The following is a 26,518-nucleotide window of genomic DNA, read 5'->3' as shown; positions in this document are numbered from 1 at the left end:
CGGCCGCTTCATTTCAAGCAGATTGAGGTGAGGCAGATTGACAGCGTTCATCTGACTGTGTGCATGGGCGAGACGTCTATTAGGGCACTGGTAGCCTTTGAGTAGATCTTTTGCTGGGCTTCTGTGCCATCCTGGGCGGCATCATGACACCACCTCGCTGAAGAAGAATTGTACACGTGAGTCGCGAAGCCGGCGAAATCTGGCGCAAGAGGCTTGGACCAAGAGAAACACAGCCACCAGCAACCACATAGGCGGACGCAGGCAGGACAAAGTAACTGATTGTGCCGAAGGAAGCAGGTAGGTTGGGTGAACTGGACATTAAACATCCCCGGAAGTCTGCTTCAGAAGGATAAAGAACAAGAGAGAGTCTTGGACAGTGCCATCAGAACAGTAGAAAGGAAGTTTGCATTTCAGAAAGCAATCACGGGATTCAAAGGTACAAAGGTCGATCATGCATTTCCGTAGACACCAAGACAGATCCGCATTGCTTGCCTACGCGAGAAATCGTGAGGGTCGGCAGAGACGAAAGTAGTTTCATAGCGAGGAGAGAAACTACTGAGGCATGACTCTCCCCAAGAGTCTGGATGCTGCGGACTGCGCCGTGTTCGGCGTGCTCACCGCCCTTGGGTACCTGGTCGGCATCTACTTCTCCGTGGCCCGTCAACGGTGCCAGGTACGTTTCCGCACAAGGATGGACTACCATCGATTCATCTCAGAACGAACTGTAGAGTTCAGCATTTGGGACAATGGGTTGCGTTACTTCGAAATAACGTTACTGACAGGTCGGCAGTTTTAAGATGCCGGTATTAGAGTGAGCATCCCGAAAGCTTAGTTATAAGAGGATACATCTTGGAGAAGGCTGATCCCGCTCGTTTATGACCACTTTTAAAGAATTAAAATGCTTTCTAGCAGTCTTTAGAGTGCAACAGTAAAACCATCTAACAGAACTGAACCATAAAGCCAAACGAATTAAGAGAAGCTTGAATAAATCAGAGATGGTCCTTCCAATTTAAAACAATCTAATTGTTGTTTGGTTTCTGAGGTTCAGATTTAAGTTAATTTAACAGAGGCAAAGATTTTGTTTTTTGGCTTCTGGGGAAAAGAAATGGCGCAGTATAGGTCACATCTTGGTGGACACCTGAACAGCGCCGTAAGGGAAGGGATAAAGGAGGGACTGAGAGAAGAAAGGAAGAGGTACTGTGGTGGAAGCCTCTGGAATAATTTCGACCATCTGGGGATCTTTAACGTGGAAAAAAGAGTCCATATTTCAGAAATGTTGACGTGCCATCACCCGCCGCGGTGGCTCAGTGGGTAAGGCGCTTGTCTGATGATCCGGAGTACCCGGATTCGAACCCGACCGCGGCGCCCGCGTCTCGATGAGGGCGAAACACGAAAGGCGCCCGTGTGCGGTGCGATGTCAGTGCAGCACGTTAAACATCCCCAGGTCATCGAAATTATCCTGAATCCCTCCACTGCGGCAACTCTTTCTTCTTTCACCTCTTCTTTTACCCCTCCTCTTACGGCGTGGTTCGGGTGTCCACCGAGATATGTGAAACAGTTACTCCGTCATTTCTTTTCCTCAAAAACAAATTTTCATTTTTCATGTACTATCAGCACGGAGGCAAATGTGCGCATTGCCTGCAAGCAAAACACAATATCTGGGCTCACTACGATGTATTCAGCGATCAAAGTGATTTATCATTTTACTCAACAGATTCCTCCTCAGTAAACACAACAAATGGACGTCGAGCTGCACGTTGGAAGAATGACATAAAGTCGTGTTTCCCTTAAACATTTCTATATAGCGCGTGGAGAGCTCACAACTTGTGTCTCGTGGGCTCGAAGTTGTATTTTAAACGTGAAGAGAAGGCAAGCGTAGTAGGGGGCGGCAGAAAGTTAGGTGGATGCCTGAGATTAAGTTTGCAGGCATACGGTGGGTGCAGCTACAGATAGGACCTCGCCTCCCCGTATTTACAAACACGAATGAACATCTACGAATGAGAGTCCAAATAAGGGGTGACGATTTCAGCGCGCTGTAGATGTCAACAGGCGCCCTCGTTTCGCATATAGAGATTTTAGTGCACTCGTATACTCCAATAGTTACGAGCTTTCCAGAAAAAGGGGATCGCACTTGGCACAGGACAACGTTAATTCAAAGTTAATGGGTGAGGCGCTCGTCCGGCAGTGGACACATTCAGGCCGACTATGATTTTCTTTCAACTCCAGCGTTAATGCAAAAGCTTTTGATCGAACCGCTTGATAACAAAGTTAAAGCACAGGAGACAACACTTATTTAACGGTCTTCATCTAGAGAGAGCGTGAATAAAAAAGAAAAAGGAGAGAGCAACTTTTTTAATGCGACAACAGTATAGCTGTCGTCACACTAGAACGCCGCCGATCTACGTTGTTACGAAATGCGCTGATCGGTCGAGATAAGTCAAGTCACCATTTGACGTCATCACAACCTGCCCAGACGTCCCACCCCGACTGGTCGAAAGAGGTCAAGTTACCCTGCGACGTGGTCACAACCTGCCCACCGGGGACGGTGGCAACAAGGCCACCGGTTTGTAAGCAACCTTCCCAGTGTGGCAGATGGCAATAAAGATTGTTCTAGATAAATCAAATGACCTCTGACGTCATGGAAACCTGCCCACCGGGTTGTGAACATCATATAGGTGCTAAACAGCAACCTAGATAGAGAATTGAAATCAAAAATCAGAAAAAATTTGGACTGGACACTTCAGCTCCGCCGTAAGGATATGACGCCATAATCAGTTCATGACAATACATGCGGAATTGGTCATTCCTAACTTTACATTCATACATTCCTGGGAGTCAGGACGCTACTCCTTCCGCAATAGTGCAGCGTTTAAGGAATGCGCCACCACCCTTCGATGGCAGGCGCTGCCACCGGTGGGGCCTAATGTGTCACCCAAGTTGCTCTCCCAGAGCAACCTGTCGCGATGAATCATTAATTCAACAGCCACCTGTCGCGATGGTCAGTTTGCGCACAATCCGGTGAGCAGCTTGTAAGGTTGCTGCAAGTCACGTGACCTTGGTGGCTCAAATAGGCTGCTTCTTCGGCGGGTGGTCACCTGGGCCACCATACGCCACCCTATTTTTCGCTCGCAACGGCGACGCCGGATTTTCTCGGTAGCGGGGCCTTCAGAGCTATCGCATCACAAATGTGATATTTGCGGCACATCATAGCGGGTGCCTGCAACTGTAGCTAACAGTCCGACTAGGGCGATTGATGGACCGACAATCGCAGTGTTTGACGCGAGCAGACGCACACACAGACGTGGCAACAGAAACTGCAAAAAATGTGAAATCGACTGTTATGGCATTCCACTGTTACTGTAACCTTAGCGCCCCGCTTTTTTTTTAAAAGCAGTGGTTCTTTTATATCATAAAATAGAAAGCTCAAGACGGGCCTGAGAAGAGCGAAGCTGCTTTACACATCCTGGAGATTGTGCCGGCAGCTGCCCGCCATACCAGGGCGTCTTCCCCGTCAATGTGGGATTTTTTCTGATCACGAAGCAAATTTCTTGAAAAAGTGTAGAACCAATTGTGCAAGCATTCGCAATAGTGCAGGTACAGTTAAACGGGCCTTTACTGTTAGAACAAAGCCTCAGCGGATGCAGCTAGTGCTCTTCACTTTCTAGCATCCCTGCACAGAGCAGACCACTCTACCAAAACGAGCACACTGCCTAATCGTAGGCGGCGCCCCGCGGCAGCACGGCAGGCGCCAATGCCGAGATGGAGGCGTTCCTGGGCGGCCGCAGCCTCCCAGCATCGGCCCTCACGGTCTCCATCCTGGCCTCAGCGGTGAACGCCATGTCCGTGATCACCTTCTTGGGACACTTCTACGGGCACGGCTTTCACATAATTTGGCTCCTCTTCTCGATGCCGCTGTCGATGGTGGTCACATCCGTGGCGCTTGTGCCACTCCTGTACGACCTTCGGACGGTGTCCATATTTCAGGTGAGCACTGGACGAATTCGGTCGTAATTATCACTTTAATTATGTCTCACATCCCCGAAAAAGTATCTGTTCAAAAGACGTGTCATGCCAGCCCTTATCACTTGGGCGAAAACTTGATTTGTAGTGAAACTAGTTAAGAGTCAAAAGAAAGCACAGTCAGCAATGTGACGGAAATGGCGGCTGCAGCGTCAAGTGAAAGAAATCGGCGTGTATCAGAGAATTAACGCGAGTTGGTGCCACCGAAATTTAGAACTGGGAATTGGCACGTGCAGGGGATCAAATCCAGCATTCCTGGCCGAAAATTTTGAATATTGGCATATTGTAAAGTACTGTTGTGGAAAAATTGAAGGTAATGGCCCATTCTTCCGATAAGCAGCAAAATCTTTTTCATCGTTTTTCCATCGCTCGCATCGAGTAGTTGAGACTGCACTAAGAAAACAATGCGGAACGCTTTTCACATTAGAAAAAAAATTTAATAGCCAAAGAAATGGAAGCCTGCAAAAAAGAGATCAGATATTCTGATCCGATGTTCCTGGGTTCGAACCCGACCGCGGCGGCTGCGTTTTTATGGAGGCAAAACACTAAGGCACCCGTGTGCTGTGCGATGTCAGTGCACGTTAAAGATACCCAGGTGGTAGAAATAATTCCGGAGCCCTCCACTACGGCACCTCTTTCTTCCTTTCTTCTTTCACTCCCTTCTTTATCCCTTCCCTTACGGCGCGGCTCAGGTGTCCAATGATATATATGAAACAGATACTGCGCTCTTTCCTTTCCCCCAAAACTAATTATTATTATTATTATTATTATTATTATTATTATTATTATTATTATTATTATTATTATTATTAATAATATTATTATTATTATTATTATTATTATTATTATTATTATTATTATTATTATTATTATTATTATTATTATTATTATTATTATTATTATTATTATTATTATTATTATTATTATATAGCCTGGAATTAAAAATGGTTTGACGCTCGTTGTAAGCTGAGACAGCTGTGTGAAGAAGAATCCTTTCCAAAGATCTTTTTCAATGACAACTTGACTAAAGCTAACCGTGACCTGTTCTGGAAAGCAAGGACCAAGGCAAAGGCGGAGGGTTGTCACTTTTGTTGGGTGAAGGGAGGAAAAATATTCGTGAAAAAGAACGGAACAGCGTCTCTTGTTCGAATCGGTAAACAAGCAGACCTGAAAAACATTGTTTAAGCACTATGCCGTTTGCGTTTTGCTAACTACCCAATTTTACTTCATTTAAAACAGAATTTGTATACAACTTGGATCACTATTTCACGGTTGTGAGCGTAAACATTCGAAGTTTGCGCAAATATTGGGAACAGTTTCGGTTTATAGCTGAATCTGCCGCTGGATATGTGGACGTGTTTGTAGTAACTGAAATCAATGTTTCTCAGGCATGCATTGATGAATTTACTTTGCAGGGTTTTTCTGCCCATTATATTACACGAAACAGACGTCGTGGCGGTGGTATTGCTGTTTTTGGGCATGACAACTGTGCTATTTCGCCTGTAGTTGCATCTTTTGAGCATGCTGAGTCCCTAATGCTCAAAATCTGTAAAGAGACATTTTCTGTGCACCTGTTATCTCTTTATCGACCGCACTCCTCCAGCCTTTCACGATTTCTTATTGAGATTGAAGAAACTTTGCTGCGTTGGAGTGCCGTAGATCAATTCTGTTTGACTGGTGACCTTCATATTAACAATTTATGCCCTACGAAAGTACCATTTTGTGATTACCTATCGAGGTTGTCTGCTTATGGCCTAGAATGCACAATTGGAGCTCCTACTAGAGTGGAATTAGTTAATAACCACTAGTACAGTTGTGCCTAGATCACAAATCCGTTAGTGCTCCTGATTGGTCATTTCGGTCGTGTACGATTTTACAAAGGTTGGCCGACCACTATTTCGTGTCATGCCGTCCTGCTTTACAGAACGCGCCTGGAACCCTTGATACGGTCACTGGTTTGGTCAACGCGAATCACTCCCCATTGTCAATCAGTCCAAGCTTGATAATCTTATCGCTTCATTTTATTGGGCATCGCTAACTGAGGAAGCTTCAGCTGGCAAGGTCTATGAAAAGTTTTGTATGCGGCTGAAAAACTTTGAATTACAGTGCGCTCGGGTGGTAACTAAAACAGTGAGAAATAGTCACTGCTGGATAAGGCCGGACATTCTTAATGCAATTTCGTATCGAGATAGTTTGTGGAAACACTGCAAAAGAAGTTCAAAAAACCTAGCTCTGCGTTTAGAATTCAAGTCAGCAAGAAACAGGGTTGTCACACTTTTACGCGGCGCCAAGCGCCGTTACTTCTTTCATAAATTCCAGCAATCTTCAAATAATCTGAGCAAAACTTGGTCTTCGGTAAATTATCTCCGAGGTATGAATTCTAATAAAAGTTCTGTTTTCGAATCATGTAGTCAGCCTCCGCCAGCAGTAGCTGATGCGTTCAACAAACACTTTGTAAAAGCGTCGCAAAGTGCGCTTACTCTAACTACTAGCTCTAGTTCGTATGCAATCCATACCTGCGTCCGCTTTTCTTCCTAGGATCTTGAGGTGTGATATGGAAGGGATTCTTTTCAGTTTCCGCCCAACCAAGCATACTGGATATGTTGGAATACCATTACGCATACTTCGCAGAATTTTTAATCTTCTGGCAGATATTCTCCTTTGCATACTGAATGGTTTTTTGGAGGGCGACGAAATTCCTGAACGCCTGAAAACTGCAGTTGTTTTACCCCTACACAAGTCAGGACATAAAGATAAGATTGAAAACTATCGGCCAATTTCTATCCTACCTGTAATTGCCCAGGTTTTGGAAAAATTTCTTTTTGGCGCTATGTCTTCTTTTCTTAACAAATTTTCTGTCCTAAATGATCGCCAGTTTTTCTTTGTCTCTGGGCGCGGTACTCTTGCCCTTCTCGGGGAATTTTCGGATGAACTGTTGTCAGCGTTTGTTCAGAACCTTTTCACGTGCGCTCTCTTCTTAGATGCAGCGAAAGCATTTCCCTCTTAACCATCAAATCTTGTTAGGCAAGCTGTATTTGTCAGGATTCCGCGGGCCTTTTTACCACATTCTCGAAGACTACCTCAGAAATTGTCATCAAGTGGTCGCTACCGGTGATAAGGGCGTTTTCAGTCGTAAATTGCCACTAAATGCGGGTGTGCCTCAGGGGTCAATTTTATCTTCATTGTTGTTTGATATTTTTGTGAATGACATTCCTTTGGCTATTTCAAATTGTTTGGTGTTCCAATGTGCTGATGACACAGCGTTACTGGCAAAGCATATATCCTACAAATTGACCTCTGATTTGTTGCAAAATGACATTTACAATGCAATACGCTGGTTTCCTGACAATGGAATTGCTGTCAACGCACTAAAAACACAGCTCGTCTGTTTTTGTTCTCCACTAAAGACAACTTTTATTAACAATCCTATTTACTTGCATATTTCAAACTGTTTCTTCTAAATGTTCACCTATTGAATATGTGGAATCTGTCAAGTATCTAGGAGTGTCTTTCAGCAGTAGCTTAACCTGGTATTACCATTTATCTCATGTTTGTTGTAAATTGAGGTCAGTGGCATGGTTGTTGTTTAATATTAAACGTTTTGTGCTTTTTTATGTAAAAAAAAACGATTGTACATGCTTTGGCGTACAGTGTGTTAAAATACGGAATTACCATCTTTGCCTTTTGATCGGATCGTTTGGTATGTAGGATCAACAGCGTTTTAAAGAATATTGTTAAAAACGTTGCGTACAACGCACCCATTTTGAGAACTAAAAATATATTCCGTGAACTAGGGCTCCCAAAATACAGATCCTTATTCATTGATACTGTTGTCCTTAAGCACTATTGGTACAGCGAATTTAAACACGAAACTACCCCGACGAGGCAACTTAGAAAACATAACCGTTACTTTGTTCCTCGGTCAAACACGAGGTATGGTGCGGCCAGGCGTTGCGCTTATGTTCCGGCTACCCTCAACAAACGGCCAGCTGAAATATTTAAGGCAAGCTCTAGAAGCAAACTCAAGAGACTTGCTGAAGAATGAATGAAAAAATTAGCTTTAGGATTGCTGCAATATGTTTCGCCTTATTAGACCTTGCGCCTTTATAATCTTTTCTGTGTTTCGAATCAACTTACTAATATTCAGTGTGCTCTATTTCATGTTCATTATTATTTTGCTTTCTTCTCCTATATACATACGCATGAGTCATACTTTTCTGTCACTATGTATTTTTTTAGGCAGTCCTACAAGCCATTTTAAGGCTTACACCGCCCTGTCTCTCCTGTATTTGCTACCGAGGGTGACAAAATAAATTATTATTATTATTATTATATATTATTATTATTATTATTATTATTATTATTATTATTATTATTATTATTATTATTATTATTATTATTATTATTATTATTATTATTATTATTATTATTATTATTATTATTATTATTATTATTATTATTATTATTATTATTATTATTATTATTATTATTATTATTATTATTATTGTTATTAAGTTGATCCCGGAGCGGTGGCTGAGTGGTTAACGCGCTCGGCTACTCATCCGGAGTACCCGGCTACGAACCCGACCGCGGCGGCCGCGTTTAGATGATGGAGAAACGGTGGTGGTAGTGGTTTTATTAAAAATATTAGTGAAAAGAAAGGAAAAGATTTTTGCTAGCCCCGGCATCTGCCATCGATACTGAAGCACCTGAGCTGGGGCAGCGGAAATAAAGGATAGCAGGCAGAATGGAGAAATGAAAAGAAAGAGGTGAGGGGACAGGAAGAGAGGATATGGGGAGAAGTAATATGTACAAACTATTTACACAATAAGAAATGTGTCCAGGTTGTGCGCGTGATTAGTTCATTTTAGAGGAATTAAATCACATACGCGCACATCACTGTGTTGGCTACAACTAGAGTGGGCCGTCCAGTTATTAATCGTTCAAGGTAGCACTCGCGGAGCGTTCGGTCACTGCGTGTAACTACCTGACAGAGAACAGACTGGACGTCAAGCTCGTGTGTTCGAGGAATGCACAGAGGCTCACCAAAGTTCGCTCACTAGTGCGCGCACTACCCTGCGGCCACAATAGCGTCTTGATGGAGTCTGGTAGTATGCCCTGCGCCCTATAGGCCGCGAGCATATCGCGACGAGCATCGGCGAACGCGGCACAGTGAAGGAGCAGGCGTTCTAGTGTTTCCACTGCACCGCATCCGTCACACACATCACTCCTCACGATTCCGTGACGCACCCGTCGTTCCCCGGGCCACACGCAGCCAATGCGCGCTCGGAGGATCATTGCACGTTGTGACCGTGTAAGTGCGCGACAGCCGGTGACACTGTCGATGCGCTCACCTCCCGCGATGCGTGGGTCGGGGTGCTGCTTTCGGAGATGGTCGTGGATGGCCGCACGCACATCCTTCAGCACAAGGGGCAGATCACTGGCAGGTAGTTGGTGTGCAGCGGTCGCGAGGTCGTCAGCTTCTTCGTTGCCGGCGATGCCGCAGTGACCGGGCACCAACTGTGCACGCACGGCACAACCTCTCTGCGCGAGGCGCTCGATGCGCGAGCGAATTTTCCGCACTAGTGGGGTACCGCGGCCGTTAGATTGCAGGCGGCTGAGGTTGGCGCGGGAGTCGCACAGCAGAGCACTCCTGGGCAGCTAAGGGCCGAGGGTGAGGAGCAGGTCCAGCCCGAGCCTGATCCCCATCAACTCCGCCGTGGTGGAGGAGCCCAGGAAGGCTGCGTGTTGCTGGCTGTGCAGTCGCAGGGCGGGGATGGTGGCCGCCGCAGCAAGGGAGCAGCTGTCGCGGGCGACTGAGCCGTCGGTGTACACGAGGAGATGGCGCTCCTCGTGTATGACGGCTCTGGCCAGCTGCTGCACAGCATAGAGGGGTGTCCTCCGCTTTCACGCGATGCCGACGATCTCTCGCTGTACCTCTTAGGCCGCAGGCCAGGGCGCGCAGGAGCCGCAGGGGGGTGGGCCTTGGGTCAATTGCTCATACTCGAGCAGCGCCGCGCCCATTCGTGAGCGCGGGTGCGAGCGCATACGCTGCAGCAGCGAGCCGCCGTCTGGTGCGCGGTGAAGCCGGTCGATGTGATTCAATGCCCTGCGCGCTGCTTGGAGGTCAAGTGGCCACGCTCCTGCCTCGGCCAACGTTGCGGCGCACTGCGAGTTTTTGGGCAGGCCTAGGCACACGCGCAGGGACTTGCGGTGCTGAAGCTCGAGTTTCTTCCAGCACGGCTTGCGCACCGTGACCAGCGGCACCGCATAGAGCCCCGCCCCCAAAGCTGCGGCATTGTATAGCCGCAGCGCGGCTTGCTGGGAGATGCCCTGGCCTCGAGCGGTGAGCTTGTGCACGGCGGCGGTGATCCTCTTCATCTGCAGACAGGCCTTGGTCGCCGCGGGGCGGAAGGAAAGGCGCCAGTCTATGTCCAGCCCAAGGTACCGCATCGATTTACGCCAAGGAATCGGAATCCCATCCAGTGACAGTGGTGCAAGGTGCGCGCGCGAGCGCGAAACGCAGGCCATGGCCACCGATTTGTCCGCGCTCAGCGACAGACCAAGGCCACGCAAGCTGACATGGATTGCGGTCAGAGCTCCCTGAATACACCCCCGCACGCGGAACGCTTCGCCCGATGGTCTCCGGCACCACAGAGCTATGTCGTCTGCATATATGGACATGTACACATGGTGTCGGCCGCTCGTGGGGAGGGAGGCCGGCACCACCGACATGGCCACATTAAAGAGAAATGGTGATAAGACAGAGCCCTGCGGCACGCCCATGTCCACCGGGCGAGGCTTGGAGAGCTTACCACCTACTCGTACGCGCATGGTGCGCCCGCTCAGGAAGCCATGAACGTATCGCAGAAGGCGCCCGCTCACACCAGCCCCCTCAAGCACCGCGAGAATTGGTGCGCGGTGAACGTTGCCAAAAGCGCCCGAGACATCCAGTAGTAGCAGCAGCGCAACCTGGCCTGCCGCTCTGGCATGCTCCAGTGCTGTAACAACGTCCGATATAGAATCAGCCGTGCACCGCATCCCACGGAAACCCGTCTGCCGCCCGTCAAAAAAATCAGCCTCCGCAGCCCGCTCGTTGAGACGCTGCAATGCCATATGCTCCATGAGCTTACCTGCCGCCGATGTTAATGCCACTGGCCCGTATCCGCTCAGCTCCGTAGGTGGGCGCCCTGCCTTTCGGATGGGACAAACGACAGCGGTTCGCTATTCCTCCCGTAGCTCCCCGCGTTCCCACACCAGGTTGATCTGCTGCAGAAGGATCTGTCGCTGCTGCGCATCCAGGTTTCGCAGCATCTGGTAAGTGCACAAACGCAAAGGCGCCCATGTGCTGAGCGATGTCAGTGCACATTAAAGATTCCCAGGTGGTCGAAATTATTCCGGAGCCCTCCACGACGGCACTCTATTTTATCTCTTCCGTTACTGCGCCCTTCAGGTGTCCGCCGAAATGTGAGAGACAGATATTGCGCCATTTCCATTCGCCAAAAAGCCAATTTTTAATTTTCGATTTCGAACTGCGAAGAACAGAAACGCTAACCCAGTACGCTACCCGGTCACACCCTCATGGGGGAGCTTAGGTGTTCTCTCCAATTTTCTTTAATCTCCTCCACACCGTACTCCAAGCCGTGCTGCTGTTAGAGCACCAAGTCAGCGCTATTTCGAGGCTGAAAAAGCGCGAGTTCAGAGCCCGTTGCGGTAGGAGCAGTCCTTCAGAATAAGGATTTTTTGCCAAAGGCGGCGTCACGCGCATTAATCTGTCCCCGTAAACTTAACAGCGAAGACACAGAAAGTAAACCGCGCGTGAAGTGAGGTAGCAACTGAGGAAACTAGCACTCCCGGAAGAGAGAACTACTACTTTGCGTGTGTCCACGGTTGGGATTCGTATCCGTCCGATCAGGAATAATAAGTCGTCTACGAAAGAAGTCGTAGCCAATACGATGACAAGGCCGGAAGGGCGTTAATCAGTCCGGAGATTCTTCTCAATTTGTGCATGCATGCGTGCGTGCGTGTGGATGGATGGCAACAACTTTATTAGATGAACAAAAAAAAAGAAATCTAACAGGGTGGTTCCCTTTGAGCTTCATATAAAGCACGATCCACCAGCCATTTCCGGCCGACGGGCGGAGCGGTCCGTAAAGCAGCCTCCCAGGAAGAGTGGTGCCCTCCACTACTGCACCTCTCCCTTGCTTTCTTCTCCCACTCCCTCGTTTATCCCTTCCCTTACGACACAGTTCAGGTGTCCGCCGCTATGTATGACAAATACTGCGCCATTTCCGTTCCCCAAAAACCCCAATTTTCAAAGCGGCTGCGTTTTTATGGAGGAAAAACGCTAACCAGCGACGTTAAAGACCCCAGGTGGTCGAATTTATTCCGGAGCCCTCCAGTACGGCACGTCTTTCTTCCTTCTCTTCTTTTACTCCCTCCCTTATAACTTCCCTTACGGCGCGGTTCAGGTGTCCAAAGGTATATGAGATAGATACTGAGCCATTTCCTTTATCCAAAAAGATATTATTATTATTATTATTATTATTATTATTATTATTATTATTATTATTATTATTATTATTATTATTATTATTATTATTATTATTATTATTATTATTATTATTATTATTATTATTATTATTATTATTATTATTATTATTGTTTGTATTTTGCTATATGCTGTACTTAACTGTTATCGGTCGTTTTTGTGTTCATTCTCCTTGTTTTTTGTTTCATTAGTTATTTATATGTCTGTTGCCTGTTCTAGCTGTTTTCATTTACCGCTGCTCTCGCTGTTTTCTTGTTTTCGCTTTTTTGCTTCATGCTTGCTGTCACGCCTAGTTTATGTGTCTTTTTTTTCTATCGCCTTGACTGCTGCATTACCTCCCCTGAGTGTCTTCCTTTGCGGTGAAATAAATTTACATTTTGTGCGTGTGAATGGTGTACCAGCACCAAGACCTTTGGGTTGTTCCTGGGAACCGAAAAATAAAGATTGATTATTATTATTATTATTATTATTATTATTATTATTATTATTATTATTATTATTATTATTATTATTATTATTATTATTATTATTATTATTATTATTATTATTATTATTATTATTATTATTATTATTATAAGCAGCCTCCAAAGAAGAATGAGTGGGATGCGGGATGCGGGTACTGCCCATGGGGAAGGGCATTCCCACAGGTAGTGCATAAGTGTGGGTATGGGCGCGCCGCAGGAGTTACAATGAAGCGCGGGAGGGCGGGGAAGCTGACGTGAAAGCATGAGAGACGGCAAGGTGAAATAAAGCAGCTCGTCGGTAATTGTCGCCATGTGGCGCTGGATAAGGGCGACAAGGTACTGTGGGGTGGTGGCAGTGTCATGCGGCTGATTTTGTAGAAAGCCGTGATTTGATGGTATGTAGAGAAGTCCGATGTGTATGGATGGAACGAAACAGCTTTTATTAGACGAAGTAAGAATCTTCCAGGGTGGTCCCCTACAGGTCCAGGAGTCCACAAGCTTGCGCTTCACATAAAGCCCGATCCACCAGCAATTCCTGGCCGGCGGGCTGAGCGGTCCGTAAAGCAGCCTCCCAGGAAGAATGAGTGGGATCGGGGACGGAGGTACTGCCTGTGGGGAAGGACATTCCCAACGGTAATGGAATGTGAGGTTTTGCGCGGGGTTGGGTGCCTGATCGTTCGCGGTCCGGGAGAAGAGTTCTCGGGCCAGCGCATTGAACGCGCTCATTACCGGGGATCGAGGCTAGCCCAGGGATCCACGACAGAGTAACCGCTCGGTCGAGAGATGTGGCTATGACAAGAATATGGTGTGCCGCCGGCGTCGCCGCGCTCTTTAGGTTGTGTCTGTATGCGGCCTGGGTATCTGTGCAAGTTCTGTGTGTTGCGACAGCAAGAACCCAGATACAGATAACGATTAGATAAACCAAACACCAGGACTTCTCTCTCCATCTGACTCCGAAGGCGCCCGTGTGCTGTGCGATGCCGGTGCACGTTTGGGATCCCAGGGTGCTGCTGCTGCTGTTGCTGATCGGAAGAAAAGTGCCCGGGCCTGCCTACTGGCTCAAGCCGAACCATGCTCGCTGCCGCGTGCTGAAAGTAGGATAGTAGAACAGTGCTGAAGTAGGATAGTAGGGCGCTCGGCTACTGATCCTGAGTTCCCGGATTCGATCCCGACCGCAGCGGCTGCGTTTTTATGGAGGCGAAATGCAAAGGCGCCCGTGTGCTGCGCGATGTCAGTGCACGTTAAAGATCCCCAGGTGATAGAAATTATTCCGGGGCCCTCTGCTACGGGACCTATTTTTTGAAGTGAAAAGCTTCACTACCATAGTGAACACCACGCTTCGCGCGAGCCGGCGAATGTCGGAGCACGAGTGACGTCACGCACGGTGCAGGTGGCCGCCGACGACTCCGTCGCCTGACCTTTCGCCGCTGCCGCGCGTGTTTCTCGCTCGCTTCCTAGTCACTACTGCGCATGCGCCACTAATAGCACCGAGCCACAGGTGTTTCGCCGCTGCGCAGCGCCGCGCCTTTCCTCAAAATCCAACTTTCAATTTTCAGTCTTTCTCCTTTCCCTCCCTCCTTTATCCTTTCCTTTACGGCGCGGTTCGGGTGTCCACCGAGATATGTGAGATAGTTACTGTGCCATTTCCTTTCCTCAAAAACCAAACAAAACAAGAGAGCCGACGGCGTTCATAGAGTTCATTGCCGTTGTCAACTTTGCAATGGCCGTTCATTTTCGCGAAAGGAAAGGCGCACAACCGGCTCTGTGGGCCAGTGGAGACCGCCGCCACATGTATCAAAGCACGAATGAGGCGTCCGCATATCCAGGGAGCCAGTTATAGGCCCTTCTTTCCTCAAAGCCATCGCTGTCTAGAGCAGTGTCAACGCCAACGAACGAAGTGAACGCCGACATCTTTTGCTTTGTGTATCGTGGATTAGCTGAGCTAATATACATTAATTTTTTCCTTTCCTCTTTCACTCCCTTCTTTATTCCTTCCCTTACGGCGCGGTTGGTTCATGTCCAACGATATATGAGACAGATACTGCGCCATTTCCTTCCCCAGAACCACTTTATTTATTTATTTATTTATTTATTTATTATATTGGTTGTTATAGGGATTTCTTACAATAAATGAGAAAAGTGTGTTGATAAACTCATTCCCGTTGCTTTTCTCCAGAAATACCCGGTAATTTAAACAGCGGATACCAAAGGGATGAAGCGCAGTCTGGTGCTGCAGACAGTCAGGTGAAATTATGACGCAGAGAAATATCTGTGGAGATAACGGGACCGCGGCGAGAGATAGCGCGAGTAATTGTGTATCATCAAGAAATACCTTAATCAAGCAGGTTATACTAGTTTGGATTGGATTGAATTAAAGCGGGGCTTGTCCCTTTATAACGGGCGGACATTACACCAAAGTCCTAGCCAACTTTGAGACACTACAGCGGAGTCTGTCCCGCCGTGTCGTCACCACCACCTATCATTTGAGCGTATTCCAATTTTCAAGGCGGCCTTTTGCTGTTTCGACCGCCCTGGCCTTGGAAATGGCTTTTTGTTCGTTCATCTCGCTGTCGGTAGCAATTTCCTCTGTCGGTTGAGCTGCGTCATGATTAATGATTATGATGATTAATCTTCACACCGCCGTCGAGACGTAGCTGACTGCTTGGTTATTAGGTGCTGCCAGCGTGATGAGACGCGAAGATATAGAGATGGAAATATACTTTCGCGGTTCGACCTTTGGAGGTCCTGGTTCCCAACGTGGCGCCAAACGCCATGACTTGCACACGGTAAACAACATACTTAATTCCCAGTGCACTCTTCGATACATACTTACACAAGAGTAATACTCGTACAAGGCGACGATGGGCCACTTTCCAAGTTCCATGGTGTAAGAACTATTTAGGTGTTGACACTCCGCTGAACAGCAGGCTCAGATCTTGTTCGATTCTCCTCATTCCTCTTTGAAAGAGAAAAGATGGCGCCACGACAAGAGTGCCCGTCAATCCGCAGAGCTGGAGCGGGCGTACTGCAGGTGTTGCGGGATCGTTCGGTCCCTCGGCGTGTACGTTTGCTTGTTAAGGTGCGGCAAAACACAGAAGCACTGCAGCTGTTATCGATACCTGGTCGAGACCGGGTTAACCCATTAACGCGATTGCATCATACCCTTAAGGCGGAACTTAAGTGTCTCGTCCAGTTTTTACTTCAAAACATTAAATAATTTGCGCGAGACATTCCTTAAAATTGCAATGTCATTTTTTAATGTTCTTTTTTTTTGCAATAGACGAAAGCGCTCTTACCAGCTATGAAAATGTCGTTTATAAGTCAAGGTAGGCTCAAAACACAGTGATGATTTAGTTCATTTTAGCGGAAAACCAGACCATCACAAATGTTTACAGGAGCTTATAGGATGCCTGTAGAGAGTTGGCAGTGTATAAAACCATGGTGCGTGGTTGGACGAAGCGTCTGTCACCACGAGAACAAGAGCAAAGAAGTGATCTCTAGCGCGCCCGCCGCTCGCAGACAGCTATGACGCCTGCAACTTTGCAACGTGCGAACACTCTTATTCGAACTGATCGACAAATCGAAATCAAACAATTCGCTGAACAACTTGACACATTTGCTGGTAGCGCCGGCGCAACTGTCTATAGTTCGGCTACCTAAAGGTCGGGACCGCTGGGTTCATCGCAGCTAACAGAGGGCCATAAACAGCAAAGAAGGAACATCTATCGAAAAAATATTGGTTTTTGGGAAAAGGAAATGGCGCAGTATCTGTCTCATATATCGTTGGACACCTGAACCGCGCCGTAAAGGAAGGGATAAAAGAGGGAATAAGAGAAGAAAGAAAGAAAGAAAAAAAGAAAGAAAGAAAGAGCTGCCGTAGTGGAGGTCTCCGGAATAATTTTGACCACCTGGGGATCTTTAACGTGCACTGACATCTCACAACACACTGGCGCCTTAGCGTTTCGCCTCCATCAAAACGCGGTCGCCGGGGTCGGGTTCGAACCCGGGTACTCCGGATCAGTAGCCGAGCGCCCTCACCACTCAGCCACCGCGACAGGTTGAACATCTATGCCGATTTGCTTTCTCGTTGTGAGGCTAATGGTGACAATTTTAGAGCGTGTAGCTCTTAAGGCGGATTCACACTGGCGAGTCGAAAACGTTGCAAGACCGACTACGCGCAATTGGTTACGGTTTCCGAAGCACTGGGGAAGTGGGAAGGGAGCGTAGCCAATCGATTTAAACCTGTAGCGCGACCTCCGCGACTCGCCAATGTCAATCTGCCTTTAGTCGCCCGTTCCTGGGTTCCGCGTCGTAGTCGTAGGCGTTGCCGACGTTGTCGGCGTAAGCGTGGCCCGTAAGGAGCGTTTTTCCGGGCGATTCGTCGGCGTCGACGGCAGCGGAGCGTTTTTTTGCCACCGGAGAGGACGTTTTTGCGAAATCGTCGGGTTCTGGCGGAACAGAAAAAAAACGCCGACGCCGCGCCGACGCCGGGAGAGGGCGGTGACAGAGGGCCAATGACAGCCGGAGCGGGCGTCACGTGATTCTGGACGGAGCCACGCCGACCGAGAGAGAAGCGCTCGCATGGAGGATGCGCGCGAGAGCCAGCGGCTTCGCTTCGTTTCTTGCGCATCCGTCTTATTTCAGTGTGGATGGGGGCGCGCGCATCGCAGAACTCGGCGGCAAAAAAACGCCGCTCGGCTGCTGACCATGCAGGAGTTAATTCGTCGACGCCGGCGTGGGCGTCGGGCGCGCGACGCGATTTCGCGGGCAAAAAACGCTCCATGCGATCAACGCTTAGCACGCCACCGAGGTGGCGTGTGTAGACGTATGACAAATGGCGTGTCGGCAGGTATTAGCAGAGCGAAACGCCACCTGCTACGACGAGAGCGGAGGAATCGACAACCGGAAGGTGGCTTCCACGGGAAGATCACGGAGAGTGGCCAGCAGCTTAACACGCCACCTGTCAAAGGTGGCGGGTGGCCTGACATTACGTCAAGAGGTGCGCTAAAATTTCGGATTAGCGACTATCGTAATGGCGTGTCTGTTTCTCTGCCACCATTAATTTTTTATCAAAAAATGTCAGAGGTGATGAAACATGGGTTCATCATTTCGAGCCTGAAACAAAACTGTCATCCATGGAGTGTCACCACACAACTTCTCCACGGAACAAAAAATGCAAAACAGCACCCTCCGTTTGCAAACTGATGATTATGGATTTTTTTATGGCGCAAGGGCATCTATGGCAAAAAGTGTCATGGCACAACGTATTTTCGTCTTCTCAAGGTGGTGTCAAAGATCCATTTTCCAAGCATTTCACCGATCATAAGCCGATAACCCGAGCACCAGGCCAGAGGTAAGCTTGTACCCATTGTATCACCGGTGGGTAGCCGGCGGCATTGGGATCGAACCCCGCACCTCCCGCATGCGGGGCGGATGATCAACCACTTGGCCACCGCTGCGGTACCGTTTGGAAACTCATGGCAAACTCAGGACCCTTTCCCTTGAAGGACCCTTGAGGACCTTTACCGACGTACTCTCTCGTGGTGAAACTATCAATTTCGAAGCTTAGTGCAAGACTGTTATGAAGCTGAAAAAATTATTCATGCGTCTTCTTCGCTGCAAAAATATGAACGATCTTTTGCTTCTCCACAACAACGTGAGGCCACGCATAAGCCTGCGCACCCAAGAGGAGATCATAAAAGTTCAGTGGACTCTTCTTCGTCATCCAACCTACAGCTCGGATCTCGCGCCTTCTGACCGCCATCTTTTTGTCCCACTGAAGAATGGACTCCAGAAAAAACACTTCACAAACATTAAATAAGTTATTCATGAAGTGATATCCTTGCTGAGACACAGACCAGTCGAGTGGTACCATTAGGGCAAACAAGTTTTTCTAATTATCTGGCATAAGTTCATAGATTTCATCGGAGATTATGTAGAAAAAGAGGTCCCTGTAGTTAAATAATCAGGGAACAGTATGATGCATTTCAATCGGGAATACAACTATCTTGCTTTGTGAAAACAAATGCCTTGTATTACTTATAGAATTACCCTTACTTATGCAACTGTGAACTGGACTTAGTGGACGTCACTTCAGAATAATTACAGTAGGCCTGCTTGAGTGACTACATCGCCCTCAGTACTGTTCTGTCAAGAAATGCTCCACCGGGCGTCCGATAGTCGTGCTTATTATCCAGCTGAATATTTGGTACAAACGTTGCAGGTATATTTTATGCCTTTCATACCACCGTCTTCTGTGCCACCTAACTGTACTGGGGGTGCAAACTTCTGGAGGCTGTCGTATGGCCGAACAATATTAGATAGTTATAGCGTATCGTTACCGTGTTTACGTTACCGTCTACCGAGCCCGGCTAGCGACATCTGCGCATGCGCAGCCACTTACCGGTCCACTAGCACTTTACGGAATCTCTTTTAGCGTTGCGGAGAGTTAGCGTTTCCTCGTAAACAAACATGGCGGCGCCCTGCGCGGCCACTTCGGACCAAATACAGCACCGCCGCCGCGTTCTTCGGCGTCATTTCTCGCTATAAATGACGGCATCCGCTTTTAATTTGGAGACTCTCACTCATACGTCGAGGTTTGAGTAACAACGAGGCCATGTTTTTTTAAATATTTTCCGATTTTTGAGCAGTTAAGCCTAACCATATGTCGCGTACATAGCCATATAGCAACTTCACTGCAGCTCTTCAGTTTTGCGGCCAATGTAACATTTTTCTATATTTCCATGATTTTTTTCTGAAAAAAAGACAATTAATTCGTTTACTATATTTATCAGTAATTGCAGAAAATAAAAAGTTTCTCCAGCCCGGAGTTAGCGCCCTTTAACTCCCTGTCACTAGATGGCGCCACTGTGTTTACATCCAAACACACAAAGTCACGATGCGGCACGGCAAACAGGTGTCGTAGTTGCGCTTTTTTACAGCGCTCGGAACGCAACGTGCGCTGCGTATGCAAACTTACTGAGGACTACGTAGTTAAATTGTCTACTGGCCAGGGTAGGCAAAGGTGTCTAGCTTCACAAACACATTTGAAAAGCCGCTTAGTCGGCTGTTAGCTGAAGTGTAGTCGGTACGTCTTTATATGCAGAGAAAAAGATTATTAAAGTGCATGTAGCATCTCACTTCATAGAAATGATTGCAATTCATCCGTAATTTTGTTTGCAATAAAAGCTGGGCATCTGCCATCATTATCACTTGTTTTAGCCTTACGGTAACTTGTTACGGAAGAGACGGTACGCTAAAATGTGTTCTGGAGTGCGCCGCGCTAACCGGAAAGTCCGGCGTCCGGTAACAAGGTAAACAGTTACGTAAACACGGTCACAATGTGCTATAACTCTCTATTAACTGCTGCGATACCGTACCATCTCGCATCTTGTGGGGCTACGAAGGTGGTTCTTCGGAACGTAAAGCGTGATTCACATTTACAAGATGTGCGTGTGTGTGTGGGGGGGGAGGGGGGAGGATCCAGACCACCAGCAGCACCCGCAATTAATTCTGTTCGATGACATTGTGACCTCCAGATTTTTAGAGCGAAAGCACTCATACGCTCACCAACACCGACCAAGAATCTTGTAACTGTATGTACTGTACGTACGTACGATCTTGTGCCGTTGCCTAGCAACCCGAGTTACTAGCCGAGCTTAGCCGAGTTACTCGGGTAAGCTCGGGCAGTAACTGAGGTAAACTCGGGTAAGTTCGGAGGAGGTTCGCGCCAGCTGTGCGAGAGGTTCCTCGGGAAGAGCAACATGGGTGCCACACAGCCTATACTGGTGTCTGTGATAGAAACAGCCACCTGCAAATGCAATGGCCCTCACTTTGCCATTGCTTCGCTGTGCTAGTAGGGGTGTGAGGACTCACCACTATCAATGAATGTGAAGTAGAGAATGACCAATTGTGCATGTGTGGGCATTAAGCCACTAATGATATCAGGTAATACACTTAAGGTGGAACTTAAAGGGACACTGAGGAGAAATTCAAGTTGGCTTGTATCCATAGAATACCAGCTCCTGATTACAAAAACGCCACTCTTCCTGAAAATAAAGCTCTTGTAATGTAGAAAATAGCAAGAACCAAAATACAGGTATCGCCGCCACAGGCCAATCTCGCAAGTACAAGCGTGATGACTTCCTAGGACAAGAGGCGCCACCATGGAGGAATTTTCCTTACTTCATCGATGTCACGAATCTCTGAAGCTTGCAAAGGAAGGTAGCGCACCGCACCGCTACCCGTCAGAAATCGCGGAGTCTGCGTTTACGTCACGTTCCACGTCACTCCGTTCTGTGTCGTCATAAGAGTCCTCGAGTTTGAATCGGAGCGGCGCGAAAAAAATTTTCAACTTCGAATCCAAATTTCTTTGAAATAAATGCATCTTTCGCTCCCGGACAAGCGTCAACAAAGCCATGAAATGCCGAACTATCAGATATTGCTAACAAAAAAATTTTGATAGGGTTCTCCTCAGTGTCCCTTTAAGCTCCCCCTGCAATTGAAGACTGGACACCTGGTTTCGCACATCTACTTAGTTTAACAATGTTAAACCCCAAAAATGTTTGAGCCCGGGATTGCCTCAGTGCTTACGGCTCTCGGCTACTGAAGCGGCGGATACGGGTGCGATCCGGTTGCGGTGCTAGCGTGTCGATTGAGGCGAAACGAAAAAAGGCACCCGTGCGCTGTGCGATGTCACTTCGGCATCCCCCTTAGCCAACGTGCTGCTTCGGGACGTTGAACTGCAGTATTTGAATTTATTATGACGAAATATTTAGCGCTCGACAGACATGCACAGATACGAGGTAGAGAGCACATGCACTAATTAACTGTCAACTGATTGGATTCCTTGCTAGTACAGGTTTTTACATACTAAGGTAGTGGATAACATTCCAACAGGTCATCGCACCGCAAGTCGCTACATATAACACAGCTTAACCCCTGTTTCAGTTTTCAAGACAATTAATCTTTCTTTTAGAGCACTATAGATGCGACACTCAGAAAGTCATCTTTCAGTTTTTTTTATACATTTTTCTAGCCTCCGTGATTTCACGTGTTAGTCGTTCTTTTACATTCCTTGAAAATCTGATGATCCCCATCCGAGCTTCTCTCCAAACAGTGTTCTTCAAAGTTTAACTTATTTTTGTAAAGGTTTTGTTCGGTTCACCAATCCTCTCGTTCAAACAGCTCCCGGTTTGATCTGATTAGAACCTAAAGTGTAACAATGACCAGGAATTCACTCCTTCAGCACTATCTACAGATTTCTTTTGATGCTTTTTCAGTCAACGCCTGTTTCTTAACGGCAAAAGGATCAGTCATCCGGGACAATTTTGTAAGTTTATCACGTGCTGGAACTTCAGCTCGTTGCGAGTTTTTTTTTTCAGATTATGGGAAATCTTGTGGAGATACGAAAACACTATTACTCCAAGATCTTAATGGCCCTCAATTCTTGAGCTTTGTGCTCTAAATTCATTCCGTGATATGCTCAACCGCGCAAGGTGCGTGACGTCACAGAGCAGAGGCCTTTTTTTTCTAGGAGGCACTGCCTCAAACCTCAACATTTTGGCGCACGCTTTTACGGCGAGTGCCGTTATACTTGACCCAACCTGCATGAGCCATTGGACCTTTTCAGTAATTCCGCCGCGCCATTAAGCGGCCACGCAAAGCACTCTAGGAAAACACCGCACTCACGTCTCTCCAACTCCGCTGGTAAGCCTATCTCTGCCATCTTTTCGTCGTTGATGCGCTGGTGTTTTGCGCTGTTTCCTGGTCATCCTGTTGTACCCGCTGTTGCTTTGAATCGCAAGGCACAGCTGGGTGCTGTGCTCTGCGACTATGGATCACCAGCCGAGCACGGTAAGTAGAAGCGAAGACCGGCGTACATTCTCTGCATGTGGAAGTCCAGCCCACTCTGCACACGTGCGCATAGCTTCGCGTCCCGCTGCTGTGCACGGAGCATAAATGAGCACTTCGAAATTAGCGTACCCTTTAAGTCTGTGGTATGTTCCGCTTCCAGGTGAGGTTTTGTTGTTGCTGGTGCTAGACGTCGGGCAACTTGGGCGTGCAATGATCGTTCGCGACTGTGTTCTTTTCACCTCCGCAGCAAATAAATATGCTCGCATCGTTGATGCCATTTACTCGACGTACAGTAGTAGCTGTTCGGACTCGAAAAACAGTCCGCGCGAGAAGAGGGTGAAGTGGTTTTGTCGCCAATGCTTCCGTCAACGCTCGGGCGTGTGATGGGACGTTGCATTAAATCGGGCTCATATGCATGTTACGCAAGACAAAAGTAGAAGCTTAGGCTAGTTGTTTGCACGTTATCTAACCAGGAAAATACGCCGTGCGCTTCCTTCCGTGTCTGCGAGTTTGCGCTGCAATAATATGCGCATGATTCTTGTAAAAAAAAGTATCCTTATCGACAGGGTGACTCGTGAAACGCTAGCGTAAGCCGAGTACTATGTTGTGAACTTTCAGACTGAGATTAACCACAGAAATAAATTTCCAGTGGAAAATTTCGTACTGACCAGTTTTGTACTAAATAATAGAAGTTACTTTTATTTACAAAGAACATACTAAGCTGGTAAACTTTTCGTTGTGTAAACGAACAGATATTTTCGTTCTGTAAACGCACAGATATTTTGCTTCGTGCTTGTTTTCTGCAAAGTAGTGCCTAAACATATTTTTTTACATGCACAGAACCATTGAAAGTGAGTGAACTACTGACGCGATTTTGTGTTAACGTAGCATGTTTTCGACGGCGCATAACATCTTGTCCGTAATTGCCTCGAGCATACATGTTACTGTCTCCCCTTTACAGAGTTTTGACAGTGTCAGCACAGAAAGAATTTTCATTGCTCATTCATCAGTGACTAATTGTAGCGGCAACAACGTTTATGTATAATTTTTTGCATAATATAATGCTTACACCTAAAACATGTCTAACAGTCGCAGATTAAAATTTTGAATATTGCAGTATTGAAAGCTACTGTTATAGGAATATTGGTGCTAATGGATCATTCTTCCAAGGTGTAGCAAAATTTTCTCTTTAAAGTTTCGCCGTCGTTCGCATCGAGCAGTTAGGACTGCACAGAAAACCAAAGGGGAATGGTTTTGACGATAGGAAGAACGTTAATAGCAAAAAAATGCAGGCCTGAGCACGAGAGATATGCGGAGATATTGATTGTTGTAGAGAAATCTTAGAATACATGAAAAACCGGCGTTCATAAACTATTTCTTGTTTAAAAATGCTTTTTTCCAGACTTGTTGGGTATGGGTATCAAGCACTGGTTTATCTCTATGTTCCAGGCACCACTGCAAGCCGTGGAAAATGTTCTGCCCCTTTCATCGAGTCTCCCGGGAGGAACGTGGACCAAGCCACTGAATGACGTGCAGAGAAGGTTTTCAGAGGACGTAATTTTGCAGCATGACAAGGCTCGATCTCCCGCCAGACATTGTGTAGCCGGGTTCAGAATGTTCAGACCTAAAAGGTGCGCGAGGCACTGCTATGCGAGGCTGATGGGGAGGTGCAACTGGAAGTCATCTCGGCGACATCGATTTCTGTGTCTACTCCGCCCCGACTCCTGCGATTTCAGATGGACTACAAGCAGTGACAAGCTCTCCCAGTTTGAAATTACGACAGTCCGTGCAGTCAAACATTTGTTTGCGTTAACCTTTTCATTAACACAATATGTCCGTTTCAGCCTGTGGGAAAATGTTGGCGCGACAGCCGTACAGGAGCATCAGGAGCGTGCAAACGTGTAGCAGCCCTAATGTTTTTGTCCTCAACATGAAGCGCTCGGGACACGCCTATATTCAAGACAATGCTTCATACACAGCACAGCCAAGAGCCTGGTCAACTGGCACAAAACGTAGGAACATGCTGTCGTTAAAATTATTTGATTCGAACTTTGAGGAGTACATGTAATAATAATAATAATAATTGGTTTTGGGGGAAAGGAAATGGCGCAGTATCTGTCTCATATATCTTTGGACACATGAACCGCGCCGTAAGGGAAGGAATAAAGGAGGGAGTGAAAGAAGAGAGGAACAAATAGGTCCGTAGTGGAAGGCTCCGGAATAATTTCGACCACCTGGGGATCTTTAACGTGCACTGACATCGCACAGCACACGGGTGTCTTAGCGCTTTTCCTCCATAAAAACACAGCCGCCGCGGTCGGGTTCGAACCCAGGAACTCCGGATCAGTAGCCGAGCGCCCTAACCACTGAGCCACCGCGGCGGATCAGGAGTACATGTCCAACAAAGCAAAAAAAAAGCAACCATGCGAAGATAACCGCACGCATTCAGTTAACTAAAGGAGACATACAAGGACTGCATCAAACACTGTGCGAGAAAGAAATGCATACTATGCTGCGTGATACGTTGCAAGACAACTCGTTTCTTCCAATGCCCCTGCCAGTCATCCAGTAGGACACAGTATCTACAAAGATATCCCTTAGACTCCCCACAAAAGTGCTTTGGAACGAGCATGTGCCCACGTGCTACGATTTTGCCGACCGCTCTGTAACACTCGAAGAGGCGTGGGCACTAGAAGAAAGCACAAGAGCCCAGAGCAGCTCTGCAACATGGAGTCCCTTGAGAGGGCAAAGCGTCTGACTGCGTCGCACTTTCGAAACATTGTTAGCCGCCAGAAGCCGGCAGATGGAAAGTTTTTGAAGCGAGCGTTTGGATCAAGTACCTTGCAAATCAACTATATTAGGAACAGCTTGCTCAATGAAGAGAGCGTTGTGCAGCGGTATGTGGAGAAGGGCACGTGGGTTGTAGCGTATCGCCATGGCCTGCGCGTCAACTCTGGTGTAGCTGTAATTGGTGCCACACCAGACGGAGTAGTGAAAGATAGAGACTGCATTGGCCCCTGGAAGTCGACTCTTTCAGCTGCTGGAGACTAAGAAGAAATTCTGAATAAAGTCATTGAAACAGTACCGCACCTGAAGGATGGCTTGCTTCGCACCTCGCACAACCACTATTAACAGGTATTACGACAAATGGCGCCGACAGGACTTTCTTGCTGCGATTTAATGGTTTACAGTGGCATTGACTGCACATTCTGGAGAATTTAATTGGGCTGTTCACTGTAGACCAACAAAATGAGGCTTTTTAGATGGACTACAAGCAGTGCCAAGTTCTTCCAGTTTGAAATTACGACAGTGCGCGCAGTTCAACATTTGTTTTCGTTTACCTTTTCATTCCCACAGTATGTCCGTTTCAGCCTTTCCAAACACTTGGAAGAAAACTGTAAATAGTTGAATTTAATGGTCCCAAAATGGTGAATACTGGCTATGAGGAACATCGTAGTGGAGAGCTCCAGGTTAATTTAGACCAATTATGGTCATTTAACATGCACTCACACCACTCAGCATGAGCTTTTCTGACACATCGAAGTCTGGGAAGTCACAGTGCTTCCCGAATGCATTTGCTCCATGACTGTTTAGCTGTGGGGGTGAGCTTTTTATTTAAAGGCCTATG

The 26,518-nt window shown here is 47.2% G+C and overlaps 1 protein-coding gene across 1 annotated transcript in view; it reads left to right on the top strand.

Moving 5' to 3' along the window:
• The first annotated feature begins 562 nt into the window (after window positions 1–562).
• LOC144102372 (sodium-coupled monocarboxylate transporter 1-like) overlaps window positions 563–26,518 on the top strand; it is a 69,214-nt gene continuing 43,258 nt past the window's right edge. The window contains exons 1-2 of the mRNA XM_077635662.1: window positions 563–666; window positions 3,738–3,984. Coding sequence (XP_077491788.1) covers window positions 563–666; window positions 3,738–3,984 — 351 coding nt within the window. The remainder of the gene's footprint in view (window positions 667–3,737; window positions 3,985–26,518) is intronic.

This window comes from Amblyomma americanum, chromosome 8, assembly GCF_052857255.1.
Source record: "Amblyomma americanum isolate KBUSLIRL-KWMA chromosome 8, ASM5285725v1, whole genome shotgun sequence".
NCBI classification, from domain to species: domain Eukaryota; kingdom Metazoa; phylum Arthropoda; class Arachnida; order Ixodida; family Ixodidae; genus Amblyomma; species Amblyomma americanum.
Note: the sequence above shows the minus strand (reverse complement) of the source record. Positions and strands in the feature narration are given on the sequence as shown.